At 34.0% G+C, this 17,012-nt stretch overlaps 1 protein-coding gene across 1 annotated transcript; it reads left to right on the top strand.

Moving 5' to 3' along the window:
* Positions 1–1,039: 1,039 nt before the first annotated feature.
* LOC143200602 (uncharacterized) lies at positions 1,040–8,113 on the top strand. Its single transcript, XM_076411102.1, has 3 exons — positions 1,040–1,272; positions 1,400–1,510; positions 5,232–8,113. The coding sequence occupies exons 1-3, from the start codon at positions 1,141–1,143 to the stop codon at positions 7,317–7,319; spliced, it is 2,331 nt and encodes a 776-aa protein (XP_076267217.1). The 5' UTR covers positions 1,040–1,140; the 3' UTR covers positions 7,320–8,113.
* The last annotated feature ends 8,899 nt before the right edge of the window (positions 8,114–17,012 follow it).

Below are 17,012 nucleotides of genomic sequence, written 5' to 3'. Positions count from 1 at the left end.
ACCGTTTTATATGAATCTATCACTGTATATCTATTAAAATACGACACAAAATATAATTGTAATCAAATTTTATAATACTAGTTGTCTGGTCTTATGCTGTAAGGTTATGAATTATGTAACTTATTGATTTAATTTTTGACAGCTTTTGGTTTGTTTTTTTACATGTTACCAATAATATATTATGGAAATCATAATAAGTCAGTCTTTAATCATGTCTTTTACTTATCTCCTACAAATCTACAATTATAAATTATTTTATTATAATTATAACTGAGGTCAATTTTATTCTAAGGCCTTTTCTCTATGATTATAATTAAAATATAAAGGTATGTCACAATATATTCACATTTTTTACTTAATTTTGTATTTGACAATGAACGTACAGCGCATGAAAAATTCGTAGTGAACCCCGAATAGAAGAATAGAAATAGAAGCAATATTATAATTTGTCTAGATAGTGTAAGATTATGTAATAATTGCTAACGTTGTGTAATATTAAAACAATGACACATTAACTAAAACAAAAATACGATGGATTTTATTTGTTCTTTATGTGGCTTATTTCATTTACCTCTATTTATAACCTTACATTTATATCAGAAACATGACATAGTGTCTAAAAAATAATTAACCTTTTTTTTTATAATTTTGTTAACAATACATTCAATCGCCTAATGGTTAAAAATGTTTCAACTTTTCAAATTTCCTAATTATTTAATAGTAGTAAGATTATTTGGAAAAGTAGAAAATTAAAAAAGAATTACCTATCAATGTCAATAATAAAACTGTTGTAGCAGTGGGGATAGATAGAGTTAAAACATACATGCGCACTAAAATTATCCGAACAGTTGTGTCGACGTGTTTTAATATCTATAAAAATATTTAGGTGTAACTGTATGTAATAACGTTATCGTGACAGAGGAAAACGATTGGGTAAAATATAAATAGGACGACAGAATGAGAGAGAGGGAAACCAACAAGGCTGTTGTTAGGACGAAGCGAACGTTTACGGAGAATGCCGAACTCCCGCCTAGTCAGTTTCAACTCGTGGCCGTTCTGTTCAGTGTAATTCCAACCGGCGATTGTTGGGCGGTAGTTTCGTGGGTCGAGTTTTTAGCTGTTTAAAATTCGACGTACAACATGAATAGGGCGGAATTGACTGAAGTGTGCAGACTTTGCCCAAGTACAAATAATTTGATAAGTGTATTTGACACTACTAAGCCGACGATGTATAATATGCGTGAAATTGTAACTGTTGCGACAGGAATTCAAGTAAGTCAGCCATTTTGTTACACTGTGACCGTAAAGTTTGTCGTTATTTTTTCGTTTTTTTTTTTAAATACATTGTGTTATCATAAAAAGTTTTATGCTATTGAGTTGACTGAAATTTGTGTTCCAGATATTGGATAGTGACATCGTGTCGAAGAAAATTTGTGAAAATTGCCGAACTTTGTCTGTAAAAATATACGAATTTCGACAAGAGGCTCTGAAGCACGACCGTATGCTCAAGGTAGGTTTATCAGTTTCAAACGAAATGTTTTAATGCAACGACATTTTTCATGCGTAGATGATCCTTAAGTGATTGAAATTAACTGCGCGGAGTGTTCATAAAATGTTTTGGCGCAGAAGCCCCAGTATTTTTTGACTGAATCTTCTCACATTTTTTGTCTCAATAATTTAAAATTTAAATTTTGCTTACTTTTTAATTAATTTTTTAAAAAATTGGTTTGGTATATTTATTTACTTTGATTTTGCATTTATTTTATTTTATTAAAATTCTGTTTTGTCTATTAATTTTTTTATAACTAAATTGTTGTTCTTTTTCCTTGTATTTTTTTATTTGAGTTTTAAATTCGAAGATATTTACTTTCATTACAATTAGCAAATTATTAATTCATATATTGACTATTTAAATTAATTATATTGAGTGATTTTTTAAGAAGATAATTTAATTTTAGAAGAACAACGTTCAAACACTAAATTTATATAATATTATGACATTTATTTATTTCAATTGATATATTTCTATATCTAGTGGAATACTTAACAGATTAATTCCAAAAATAGTTTTTGTTAATATAAATATATTTGGATTAGTTTTTTAGTATTAAAATTGCTTTTTGAATTTCTTTGATTTTTAATGAATTACTGAAAGTTTCAAATAACTTCATTTCATAACCTTCACTGTTAAAGTTAGTAAAATTAGAATATACTGTACATCACCCTCCACATTTTAGTTTTGTTTAAATTTTTATCGGTAAATTAAACTTTATTTTGGTTTTCAGATAAATTTCTAAGAAAGTCCATAACATGACTGAAACAAATCTTACTAATTTTTCTGCTGCTCTCTGTCTATTTTGATACCATATATCATTGGCCAGATGTTAGTATTGTATTTAAAATTTTTCTCTTTCGTTTAATTTGTAAGGTAATTATTATTTTCTAAATTCAGATAGTATTAATTCATGATATAACGTTGGGGAAAAAGTAATTTCGGTTTCTTCTTAATAGGTGAGTTTAAAATTCCATATCTCTAGGAAGATTATCTACTGTTTATGGTATCGGATGGTTAAGTAAATGTCAGTTGGTTTACTCGTTTTGCTCCGAAATTTTTTCATTTCTGCAGCTTTTTCATTCAGCTCTCAGTATATTGCAGAACTAAAAAGTTCTTTCCACTTTTTCCCCAACCAGTGTTTAAATCTGTTTTAGTATCATATATTATATTACCTTGCTGATATTTAATAATTGTATATCCAAATAATTTGAATTCAAAATGCTACAAGTTTGTTACAGCTTAATTTTAACCTTTGAAACTTTTAGAAAATAATTTAATTTTATATTATAACTACACTACATTGTAATAATATTAATTCGTACTATAATTTATAATCATCACCAAATTATTTGAGAATTTTTCTTAATATTTGTTTAATAAACTTTGATTTGTAAATTTTTTATGTAAAATTTAACTCGTTATTAAATTATTGTAACATGTTGACTAAATTTTGAATGTGGTTGCTGCTGTTGATTTAACTTCGTTATAATTATTTACAGTGATGAATCAATCTTAAAAATGACATTATAGTGGTATTAGATACACGTCTTCAATGATGTTTAATTTTTTTGGGTTTATTACTCAGGTGAGCAAAAATGTACACATTATTTCATATTTAATTGACTTTTAAATATTTAGAAATATTAATTTTCTCATCAAAAACTACATTTCTACATAAAACTGTATTTCCTGTACTCTATGTTCCATCATATTTTCTGGACCTGTTTACTAGGTTGCTCAGTAATGTAATAAGGGTTTTTATCCGCTAACGAAGAAGTAAAGTAAGTCGTCACATTTTAACATTTCATCTTGCATAACAAAGATTTCAACACTCTAGAAGGCCACGACGAAACCATAAAAATGTTTGGTGAGTCTACTTCAAAAATGATGGTTTTATAAATAGAGCAGCAGAAATAAAGTATCTATTGGTTTATGAATTGAATTTATTGACCTATAGGGATTTATAGAGATTTTTCTAGTCATGGTGAATACCGTATTTGCTAACAGGAGAGCTAAATCACGTTCGAATGACACTTCAAATAATATTTAAAGCATTTTGTACGTCATTTGTTATCATGCACGAGACTATAGGCTACCATCGTGGTCCTGAATCAAAATTAGTAGCCAAATAACTGGTGTGAAGCGTCCATTTGAGACGTCTAATGACATTATCCACATTTAGAAGCCTGAACGCTTCTGTGTTGAAGTGGTTGTGGAGTCTTTTTTGATGGGAATCGCCAAATATTCTGATAGTGTCCGTAACCATATCAACTTCTAGGTCGCGATGGAGGTCACAATTATCAATTAGCACCTTATTTTGGTACCTCGGAATTACTTGGACATTGGATTGGAACTGAATTTCATGGCTTCACACTGGTTTCAGTATTTGTTGATATAAAATAAGCCTGTTTTAGGTTGATAGCTGGGACTTTCGGCCAAGCAACCAATACATTTTCCTGAACTTGATGTTGAGTTCATCGCGCTTCCCTTTTTATATGTTTCTTCTGTCTGAGCTTGGCATATAAGGTATTTCCCAAGTACTTTGCTGCGGCATATGGAACACGTAGGTCGTTAATAATATATGTAGAGTTTTCCATTATTTAGTTTTATTCGCCCTTTTTTAGTCCAAATTGAGTTAAAATATAAATTGTTTAAAACATCTAGTTTATTCGCCTGATTTAGCTCTCTGACTTTACTTCTGGGTATTCGTAAAACTTGAAACATTTTTGAAATGGAAATCTTACTAAAAATACTATCAATTTAATAGTTATTGCCTGGATGTGTTATGATTTTTTCACTATAACAAGGTACTTATTAACGAAAATTTGTACTATTGTATTAAAATATGTTAATCAAAATATTTTCCATTTTTCCATCTTTCTGGCAACATAGCGAACCGTGTTAAAAGGCCAATGTTGGCTTGACATTGATCCAGTTATCGATTTATTATCGCACTTCATTTCAGCATTTTGAAGTGTCAGCCAAGGCTTGTTACATCAATCTTAATACGTGATAATTTCAGGGCGCTTTCTCTGGTTCCTTTTGACAGTATGTCCTTCACAACTCTTGTAAGCCGTGGCTAAGCATTGGCATGTTACTCGCTTTTGCTGGTCGTCTTTGCAACGCTACGCCATTCAATTTATCAAATTTAAATTGGTATACATGTTTACAGTAACACTAGTACTTTGCTGATCCTACCATACAGTAAGACTTTATGGCCATAAATATTTCGCTTTGATGTCTCGTGAACTAACCCATGGCATTTTGTGCTTGGGATTGTCTTGGTAGATCTGCTTTTATTAATTTTATTTAATTTTTACTTCGGGCTCTTAGTTATTTCGTGTGGCAGTAACTCTCCTTTTCGTCTTCTCCATGACATGTTAACGCCTGGAATCAGTTTATTCATAAATTATTAAGCTTGATGAATGTTATTTGAGAGTTTGAGTTAATCCTTGCAATTATCTTCAGGCTTTTTTGGTCTTAAGTTAGGTCGTTTAACAGTTATTTGCATTAATACCTTGTATTTTCATTGTTAGTCAAAATACATGCAAACGCCGATTAGCTTAATTTTATTAAGTATTGAGCAACCTAGTAGAATGTACAATAACATTCTGTTTTTTGGCATATTGTTTTTCGAAATAGTTGAATTATTTAAAATTATTTGTTTTTTTTTCAGGAAAGATTTTCAAAACTTCTAGTTCACGGCATCAAATTGCCGAACACCTCCATCATCCTCAAGAAAGAACTGGTCTTCAAAAATACCAAACCGGATTCGCAAAGGAAACCGAGCACGGAAGGGACCGCGATACACAGAAATCCCCTTCATTCGTCAGTCTCCGACATCTATAAAATTTATCCGAACCTCAGGATACCGAAGAAGTGCGTCTCGGAGCATCTATCGCCTGTGGTGTCGTTGACGATGGGCGAGGTGGAGGCATATTTTACCGATAGGAAGTTGGACATGAGGAGGTTCATATATCGACCGCGTTCCAAATCGACGGCGGGCGTGGAAAAACGCGTGGCCAAAAAGCGAACCGCGATGCCCGCCTGTAAGAAAACGGTCGCGCCGTTGAAAATCAGCCGGAAACTTTTTGAGAACATAGAGGGCGCGTCTCGAGGCGAAGATGAACAGAGGAACATTAAACGAAGGAAATCGATATCGTCGCTGACCGAGTCGAACGATACGCAGCAGAATCGACAAGTCGTCGTCGGTAGCCCGAAATTAGACCGCGGCCCTATTGAGGAATCGATCATGCAAACGCCAAAGACAAAAGTTAATGGTGAACTGACGAGGACAGAATCTCCCAGCTCGAAAGTAGATGACCCACTACCAGCCGCGGTACCGGTCCAACAAAAGGAATCGATCGCTACGCAAACGAAGCAACTTTGCCCAGCCAACGGCGTTGTTTCAGTCGAGGGTGGTGCCTCGCAGTCCCAGATGGATGAGCTTAACAAGTCGGGGTTCATCGAGTCCCTGGGACTGACCCCGACCGTGACCGCGACCAAATCCGAGACCGTGCACGTGTGTCGATTATGCGGAAGCGTGCACGGCTCCTCCCACGATCTGAAACGGCATTCGAACAGACACATGGTGTGTCCATTCTGCAAGATCCGGTTCAAGTCGCTGAATGCCAAGCAGCACCACATCGACAACGAATGCCGCATTAAACAGATGATGAACAGCCACGCGACGGTACCAATGGAGAGGATCGAACTCAACGTCGACATACGCAACAAATACAAGAAGGCGTTCGAGGATTTCGAACCGCTGGAGGCCGACGACGCGAATTTCTCGATGACGACCGTGGCGGAAGCTTCCTCGTTGGCCGACGTGGACAGGGTAAAGGAGGACGATCAGGAGACGGTGATCTGTCCCAGTCTATCGAGCGACAGTTCCCTGCGGACGATATCGACGATAGAGGACGTCATTATTTTGTCCGATGACGAGCATTCGGAACCGCCACCACCCAAGGTGGTGGCGGCGGTGGTGCCCGTCCCGCCCACGACATCGGAAGTCGCACCTACGTCGTCCTCTACCGTAAAACCGGATATACGAATTAAGAACAACGTTCTGGTAAACTTAATACCCATCCCTGCCACCGACGAGGATGTCGTGAAGACGCTGCTTCGCCTGACGGATCCCCAGGGTTTGCTGAAAGCCAACAAATTAGTACAAACGGAATTGCCGACGAACAAAGACATCAGGATAAACTACGAGGACGGCACCTGCGAGTTCAAGCACCTCAAGGAACATCTGAGGATGTATAAGATTCCTATCGAGCTAGAAAATGGGAATTTTTCGGCCGAATACGTAAACGAGCCTAAGATAGCACCAGTCGAACAACATAACGACTACTGGAACCATCTCCCTCTCATTAGTACCAGTACCTACTTGGCAGCCAAGCCGATTTCGTCGTGTCAGAGCAGCGTCATATCCGCTTCCGAAATTCTACGGAGTCTCGCCGATGCCGCGCAGTCTCAATCCCACGCGCAAACTTTATCGTCGCCTTTATCCAGGAGCGCTTCGTCATCGGTGTCGATCATTCAGAACATCGCATTCTCCCCGAGTCCCCTCAGCCCGACAAATTCAAAGACATACTCCATATTATCTAAACCCATATCTAACACCGAAAATATACCAACAAACGTGCCGAGTAAAATCTCGAGACAATCCGGAGGCCGAAAATCTTTGTCGGGTAGGAATTCGAATCGTCCAAGCGATCCGGGCAAATTTCGAGTTAAAAACGTGTGGGAGTTACAGTAGAATTATTCGTCTTATCTCCACTTTATATTATTTTTATAATTTTTTCTAAGTACATCGTAAGATATCAACAAGAGCATGTGTTCTTTATCCAAAATCGAATTGTGATATAAGACCGTTCCAATAAGCACAAATTACGAATCGTTTTGGGTAAACTTTTCCGCTTCCTATTAAACTAGTATAAAGCAAAAATGTTTAACAGGGCGTTCAGAAACTTTATTTTTATACGTTATTATTTTAAACGCACAAAAAAACACTTTCGGATTCCAAATATATTTCGATGATGGTTAAAATTGTATATATATTTGTTGATAATAGTGAGTTTGTTGAAGCTTATATGAAGTTTTTCGTTATCAAAAAAAAAACAAAAATGGGAAGACGTTTTTAGGATATTCTTTATGTTGCCATTTTGTTACTCTTTTAATGTTTTTGCTTAAACCGGCAAAAACCAAAGATTATAAGGATTAATATTTTATTCTGATTAAGCTCAGTATTTATAGGGAATGTAAATAAAAGTTCTCGTATCATTCTTATCATTCTTCCGCGGTGTTAATTCTTCGTGGCTTTTTATCAAACTATTTTTGTCAAACAAAAAAAAATCCTACATTCATCGACCGGAACTCTAAAGAAAAGTATCATTTTTGCAGTGTATTTTCATACCGGTTTACTTTTTTCCTTAATCAAGCGAATTCGTATTTTTCATCGCATTTATTGTGATATTTTAGTAATTGATTCTGATTTTGTATTTTAAAGTAGCCATAGGCCCCAATTAAATATATTACTAGTAGACTTTTGTACTTAAAGTGTTTTATTTCAATAGTAATCCTTCATTTAACAATTATTGTGTTAAAGCCAGATCACATGATTAGAGCGTTATATTAATCGATTTAACGTATTTTTTTATCAGTTAAACCTAACTTAATTGATAAACTCGATAGGTTTGATATTTTTTACATAAAATGAGACTTTTTCATTTAGTGAGTTATTCAGTGCCTATGGGCACTAATCATGGAACGTTCAAAATTGGGTTCTCGACATTCATTACTTTTGCTCGTAGATTTCTGCCGAAATCTCTTAGCAGTTTTAGAACTCTTGATGATGCCTCTTCATCAAATCCCCATTATTCCCTTTGATTAAACGATTGAAAAATAGTGCTTTTGAACTTAATGATTAGGAACAGAGCAGGGGGTCAAAAAAGTTTTAAAATAATGAATTGCAAGGTTATAAGACTATACCTTATAGTTAGAATACTTTTGGAGTATTGTGACAGGCCATGAAAAGTGAATCTACTATGACAAACGCAAACAGTAATCAGTTAGCCTAGGAAAGTAATCCACGCTTAGGTGCCGAAGCGAAATATTCATGATCACGATATCTTACTGTGTATAGAGTGGGGCCAGCAAGATATTTTAGATTACCCGATGTAGGTTCGGCGGCATCCGGTATACTCACCTGGAATAGCTCGTTTAAATTGCCACTTGTTTAGATCAATGCAACAGGACTTAGCTTCCTGTCACACGGTTTCGTATCGCTAAAGTATAAATATGGATCGCCTCCAAACCAAAATCTTCTATTCGGCAGGGCCCTGTTGGCAAAAAGAGGAGAAAAAGTTGCTGAAAGTAATAGAAAATATTTTGGTTGATTTATATTGAATATATTTTTCTCAATAAATGACGGAGAGTTAAAAAATGATCAAAATACATGCATATATCTAATAAAATCTACTCAGTTAATGTAAAACTTCTACGGTAGTATTCAAACGTCCATTGGTATGATATCTGAAATTAAATTGGCAGGTATATAGTGTACTGATTTGGAAATATTTGACATTAACCAACTACGTATAAAGCCGAGGATGGTGAGAATCAATGCGAATCTCAAACTGCGTGGTTTTCTCTATCGTTAAATACTAAGAAAATTATTTACAGACTTTTGACAGTTGGTTTGGTTGGGATCGGGATAATCATACAAGCTGTCTAACCGGTTGTCACTAATAATTGTTAATTCTAACCTCGTTTTTCAAGCTTGAGTAAGTTTGACTTGATTATGAATGTAATCAAAGATGATTCGGTACGTCATCAAAATTTATGACGTCAGCACGTCGCATTGTTGCCGCATCAAGTCTGATTTTTGGTTTGCAACATTTGCCGGTTTATAACCTCTAATTTTTATCACTAATACTTCGAAGCATTTTGCAGACTTTGAAGATTTGGCAACATGACCGATCAGCGAGACGAATTGTTAAGGATTATCTGGTACAATTAATATTTTTTGCAGTTATTTTTTGTAACTTAAATACAGTTTAATAAAGCACAGAGATATCAATAACGTGTGTTAACACAAAATGTCTAGTCTTCAGTCAAGTTTAGAGAATCTGACGTCTAAACCAGCTTTATTTCGATTACCCGAAGTCTGCATATATTAAACCAACACATGTCTTGTATATACATGCAAAATATCAAAAATTTAAACATTTGACATACTCAACAAGTACGTGAAGCATTTAGAGGTTTTAAACTAATAAAGTTAATTGTTCCAAGATCATTTTTCGATGACTGTCGTCATGAAATGATCCAAATAGGTTCTGAAAAGATAATATTATTCTTTACTACCAACATTTATTAGTCAACTACAGTTTCTTTCAATCAGGTCAAAAATATTGACCTGTTTGACAACCGGACGACATTGGTAAATGGTTAGATGTTCAAACTTATCAGACAACATTCTATCTCTCTTTTAATAGAATACATTGAGAAGGAAAATATTGCCTGACTCTAAAACGAATTTACAATTTGTGACAGGCTCATATTGATGGCGAGTTCACTGAACTCGCGACATCCATCCAGCCAAAACTGAGTACTCTCATAAGTCTTGCAAACCGAGCTTTCCATAGGTAAACAGATATTGAAAGATATTGCTGTGGTTCTCATCAATTTAATCATCGAAGAAAAGCTTTAAAAAATACTACTATTTTACAGCAAAAAAGTTTACCTCTCTGACGCATTTTACTGGCCTTTTAAGACGGGGCCTCCATTATCTCGCTTCTATTTGCAGTAACTGATTAGAGACACAATCTATCTCTGACTTCGGCATTTTCAACAAAACTAAAACAGCGTTTGCTGATTTTTAATCTGTGGTTACTATAACTAATGTTTTAAGAATTTTACGTTCAGACGTTTGACAATGGTACGACTTTTGTTAGTTAAGTTTGAACTTAGCAGATAGTTTTGCATCTCATTTTATCTAAAATAGAATGAAAAGGAAAATATTATCTGATTCTCAAACGAGTTTACAAATTACAATAGGCAATACATTAAACATCTAGATGACGTGAGTTCACTATTATTTTGAATGGACTATACTGTATATCATTGTAATAGCAACGAATGAAGATGAGGGCTCTCTGCTACCGGCATTAATTCAAACATGACTGGTGAATTATAATTTATTGACAAGAAATGGAAATAGTTAAAATTTATTGAGATTGAAATGAGGCAGATCAGATAACAATTGAAATTCTATTGACCTAGACAGGGTGATTAATTAGCCTATCAGAAAGAAGAACGAATGACTATAGATGAACTAATATCGATTCATTCAGCATCCAGCAAGTTGGAAATAAAGCCTCAAGATAAAACATACAGTTTAGGTTTTAATAAAATACGCGATGATAGCTGCAGAATATTGTGTGTAAGGTGTATGTACATGGATATATTTGTAATTCGTCAAAATGTACAAAAACATTTTGGGTAAGTATGTTCATTAGAATGTAAGATTAGAAGAAGCATATTGATTCCATTGCAGATGATTTAGTAAGTGCATTAGTTCAAGTGCAAGGACAATGTAATAAATAAAACAACCCAACACTATATTACTATTGTAGGTGTATATTTAAGTGTAGTCCTAGTCCTTAAATAATATATTAAATTATAGATATATTAAAAATCAGTACATAATGTTAAATTCATTAACATATATGTGCGTACGTGTTGTTTCGCAGGACAACCACCTAAAAAACGTTATGATTTTATTGCGGTCTAGAGTGAAAGGCTCATCGGGACGTGGTCAAGGGAAGTGAGAGTAGGGGGAAGGCGCGCACGGCGGTGTTGCCGGATTACGCCTCGAACGTTCCCGTGTGGCTGGAGCTCTTTAGGAACCTCGTTTTTAGATCGACCCTCTATTTAAATTAACTGAAATTACTTCAGGTGCACTATATGTAATTAGAAGAAATCTAAATTATGATATCATATATATTTATATAACGATTGGAATCAAACTTTTTTCCTTTTTTTAAATGTTATTTGTTTGTGTTTAAACTATGCAGTGATTTTATTAGCTTTGGTATTTCCCCATTTCAAATCCATGATTAAAGGTTGTTTGAGTAATTTTAACTCGCTTTTGGTGGCTTTTTACCCTGAACTATGATTTTCTTTCATCTGATCAAATTCTAGTGCACCGAGGAAGGAATATATATAAGGAATATTTTGAGTATTTTTGGAGCGATTGATAATTTAATCTTAACATTCGTGTTCTTTTGTCGCTTTCGACGATTTTATCGCTATTTCGCAACTACACAATTGTGATTTTGCGATTATAAGAGGGAATTCCATACAAAGGACGTGACAAACACAAATATTTACATGTATAAATAAAATTTTATACGATAAGTTAAAATAAAATAAATGACAAAGAGTGTATGGATAAAATTTTGGTGTAGATAAAATGAACGTCAATAGCGAAATATCAGCGTTCAAAATGACAGGGGTGAAAAGTTAAGGCTACATTAAAAATCATTGTGGTCCGGTAGATTGACCGGTCATGAGTAGGGCTGTATCTTATCTATAGTTCGGTTCCAACCTTCGTAGGGTGAAGACGTATTTTCAATACGCTCTAAGCTCTAGAAAGATACCTTTCTTTAAAAAAAAAACCCAGTATTTTATTACGGTTATTTAATTGAGTGTTAAAAACGCATAACAGATGCGGCTATCCGTCTCTCAGCAGACCTAAAGTGTAGTGAATACGTGTTTACGTGACCAGACAAAAAGACTGCATCTCATTTTTATTAGTGTTTTGAAATTATTTCCTTTTATTTTACAACAGTCCTTTTGAAATTCATTTATAGTATTTTTGGTCAAAAACTGGTGTAAAAAATAACGTTAAGTGAAAAATGAAGTGCGTGAAATAAACAATGTATTTATTTTATTTTTTTATCCTCTGGAAGTAAATAAAATAAAATATAAAAAATTTAAAAATGGTAAACCACAGCGATTCAACCAAATAACCTGCACACTTTGATATAAGATTAGAACAATCAGCAATAACGCAAACTCCACCATCAGAATGGACTACAGTCATTAACAAAAAACGATTGAGAAGTCCAGAAGAAGAAATCGCGAGGAAACAAACAAGAATCAGTGAGTATTGGTTACAGAAACCGATAGAGACAAAAAACAGCTTTAGCAACTTGTCGGAAGAAATTGAAGAGAATATACAACCAAGCCCTAAAAAAGTTGTTCCCAAACCACCACCAATAACAGTCTATAAGGTAAGATTAATAAAACACTTCCATGACCTATTGAAAACCATTACTACGAACTACACAATTAAATCAGTGAGCTATGAAACAATTAAAATCCAATTGTTCGAAGCGGATCTCTTTAAAGTTCTTGTAAAAGAATTAGATGAAAGAAACACCCAATGCCATACATTTGGGCCAAATTCCGAGAGAACATTTAAATTCGTATTAAAAGGATTACATCACGGGACGGACTTTAACGCCATCAAGGTAGCACTAGCTGAAAAAGGCCACGAGGTCGTAAATGTTTACAATATACGACATCGCACAACAAAAAACCTCTGCCTATTTTCTATATTGATATAAAACCTAATGGAAATAATAAGGCGGTGTATAAAATCACCAAATTGGAAAATGATATTATTAAATGCGAACCACCACATATAAAAATACAATGCACGAGGTGTCAAGCGCACGGGCACACAAAGACTAAATGGCGTAAATCATATATATGCGTAAAATGTGCAGGAGAACACAAAACAGGAGATTGTACTCGTAAAGTTCGCGATGAAAAAGTAAAATGTGCCAACTGTAACGGAAATCATCCAGCGAACTACAAGGGTTGCGCAGTTCACAAACAACTACAACAGAAACTCTATCCTGCCTTAAGGGAAAAAAGGCATCAACAAAAACAATCCACACCTACCAGTCTACCCACCAGACCAAGTCAACCAAAACTTAACTTTTGCCCAAGTGGTTGAAAATGGTTCAGCACAAAATCGAGAGACGACATCTCAACCTACTGAAACTAGCAATATTTCTAGATTAGAAAACATGATGGCTAATCTAATAGATCAAATGAGTACGATGCTTGGTCTACTCACAACCGTCGTCAGCAAACTTGCCTAACGCCTGAAACCATTAGCTACAAAATCGCCCTCTGGAATGCCAATGGGCTCCAACAACACGCCAGGGAACTAAAAATTTTCGTAACTGAACAAAATATTGACGTTATGATGGTTTCCCACACTTCACGGACAAACAATATTTGAAAATTGCTAAATATAAACTTTATCATACAAATCACCCTGATGATAAAGCACATGGAGGTACAGCCATAATAATTCGAGATGATATAAAGCATTTCGAAAAAGAAAAATTCCGCAAAGACTACCTGCAAGCCACCAGTATAACCATAGGGGAAGTCCATGGACCATTAACAATTTCTGCGATTTATTGCCCACCCAAACATAACAACAAGGCAGAACAATTTCAAGAATTCTTCAGTACGCTAGGTAATAGATTTATAGCCGGAGGAGATTATAATGCCAAACATTTAATGTGGGGTTCAAGAATAATAACCTCAAAAGGTAGAGAACTGTTAAAAGCAATAAAGACAGATAACTTACAACGTATCTCTACTGGTGAACCAACATATTGGCCTTCAGGCAGAGATAAAAAACCAGATACAATAGATTTCTGTATTACAAAAAATATTGATCCAAAAAAGTGTCAGGCGGAATCTTGTTTCGACCTCTCTTCTGATCATTTGCAAATAATAGTAACAATTTCTTCAAAAATTACCTTCAAAGACCCTTCTCTGTGCAATAAAAGAACTAACTGGCACTCATTTAGATTAAACTTAGACCGAAACATCTCTCTAAACCTACCGTTACAAACTAAAATGGATATAGAGATAGCAGCAATAAATCTTACAAAAATATACAGGAGGCAGCATATTCCGCGATTCCTAACAGTGAAACATTTCCAAGAAAAAATACACATATATCATGTACAATACAGAAAAAGATAGCAGAAAAAAAGAAAGTTACGACGAAATTGGCAACAGTAAAGGACTGAAGAGAATAAAAGAAAATTTAATAGGGCAATAAAGAGCTGAAAGAACTAATCCACATTGAACAAAACCAAAGCATTCAAGAATACCTAAAATACTTGACATCAACTGAGGCTACAGACTATTCGTTGTGGAAAGCAACAAAAAACTTAGGAGATCCCAGCAGCATAACCCACCTATTAAAACAAACGAAAATAATTGGGCGAGAAGCAATAAAGAGAATTTTTTGAGTTGAAGTGTTTTGAGAAAGAACATTTTCTCAAAACACTTAAAAATGTTTTTAAAGCTTGCCAGTCTCAGCTACATAAAGATGAGGAAAATAAAATTACTAGCTTTCTAGATTCGCCATTTCAAATGGATTTACTGCACGAGAAATTAACGGTCAAAAAAGTTAAACAAACAATAATGAGAGAGGTTATGACTTAATTACTGGCAAAATTTTAAAAGAACTATCAGAAAAGGATATAAAACTATTAACATTTATATTTAATGCTATGCTACGAATTAATTACTTACCCTAGTATCTGGAAAGTAACTGAAATATTAATGATTCTTAAACCAGGAAAAATACCAGAAGATGTGACTTCCTACCGACCTATAAGTTTATTACCGATAATCTCGAAGAAAAATTATTCCAGAACATCAGTTTGGCTTTCGCAATAAGCATGGGACTATAGAACAAGTGCATAGACTTGTAAACAAAATAAACGCTGACCCAAATGCCAAAAGATATTGTTCAGCTGCTTTTCTAGACATATCTCAGGCTTTAGATAAAGTATGGCATACGGGCTTGCAGGTTAAACTAAAGAAACTTCTCCCTCATCCGGACTATCAGTTATTAAAATCGTATCACACTGATAGACATTTTATTGTAAATCAAAGCGATGAACATTCCGCAAGGTAGTGTACTGGGTCCAGTACTGTATCTTCTGTATACGGCTGATCTACCCACCACAAAATTAACTACTGTGGCAACATATGCAGACGATACAGCAATCTTAGCATCCCATGAAGATCCAGTCACAGCATCAATAAACCTACCAACTCACCTGGAGCAAATACAATTATGGTTGAAGACATGGCCTAACCTGGAAGAAGCACATACTCTCCAAACGGAAACTACTGGGACTAAAATTATATAAAATGTATTGGCTCATCGGGCGCAAATCCAAGTTATCATTAGATAACAAGGTATTGCTGTATATATGTACTAATGTATATATATACTAAATATCACCTAATAAAACAGTAAGAACATGATATTAATTTATGAAACATTTTAGAGGAGGTAAAAAGAAAAATACAGCATAATAATAAATTTTTATATTATTTTTAATATTTAAATTTATTTAAAATTATATATATATATATATATATATATATATATATATATATATATATATATATATATATATATATATATATATATATATATATATATATATATATGATGTAATGTCAATATAATCTCTATGTAAATGTGGTCTCTTTCACTCCGTTTTAAAGATTTGTAATAAAATATTTTAATAAAGCATGAGTTTTTATTTTCAAATGGTCCCCAATTTTTATTTACTCGGTAAACAAAATTACAACACAAATTATTAAAATGTACATTTTGATAAGCATTTAATTTAAAATATTTAATAAAAATGAATTACATATTTACATATTACTATGTTTACTAGTCGTTAAATGAGTTTCCAGTATTTCCTTTACTATTGTAACATCTTTGATTATTTTTTAATTTCATAGGGCCAAATTCCTCCATTGCGAAACTACACACAAAGAAAAATATATTACAAAAAATATGTTACAAAAGAAGGTATATGCGTCTGCGTAGAGTTTGTCATGAGAGAGATTATTTACTCAAACCATTAATTCAAATAAATGAAAATGTGCATGTGCTAAACTGAAATTACATTCATTTAACAGTATCCTAGTAAATTGAAAGTGTGTGCTTGTATCTCTATCAGCGGCGGTTCCTCAATAAGTGCACATCTGCACGTGCACCCCCAAATTTAATGGTTTGAAAAGACATGAAATTTTGTCTTGTCGTTATTTTAATAATTATATTTATTTAAAAAACGATTCATCATAAACTTGAAATAAATACACAAAAACTTTGACCAATTTCTTATCTGACGGTAAATGGAAAGCTTAAACCTATTAATTATTTCATAAACAAAATTGCATATCCTCAAATCGCAAGACGCTTATTGTTCGTAACGTGACAAATCTATCACTACACATCGGAATATTATTATTATGGCGAACTTGAACGAAGCGAACGTTCGTGGTCTGCGCCAAGATTCGGCATGGATTCAGA

Source organism: Rhynchophorus ferrugineus, unplaced genomic scaffold (assembly GCF_030347505.1).
Source record: "Rhynchophorus ferrugineus isolate W39M unplaced genomic scaffold, kcgeb_rfMv2 rfM8, whole genome shotgun sequence".
NCBI classification, from domain to species: domain Eukaryota; kingdom Metazoa; phylum Arthropoda; class Insecta; order Coleoptera; family Curculionidae; genus Rhynchophorus; species Rhynchophorus ferrugineus.
The sequence above is the reverse complement of the archived record's forward strand: the minus strand, read 5'-3'. Positions and strand labels throughout refer to the sequence as shown.

Bases quoted from the DNA above. Each gene is read 5' to 3' on its own strand.
- LOC143200602 (XM_076411102.1), top strand. From the start codon at position 1,141: ATGAATAGGGCGGAATTGACTGAAGTGTGCAGACTTTGCCCAAGTACA. The intron at 1,273-1,399 runs GTAAGTCAGCCA...TTTGTGTTCCAG, and splicing joins CTGTTGCGACAGGAATTCAA to ATATTGGATAGTGACATCGT. The intron at 1,511-5,231 runs GTAGGTTTATCA...TTTTTTTTTCAG, and splicing joins AGCACGACCGTATGCTCAAG to GAAAGATTTTCAAAACTTCT.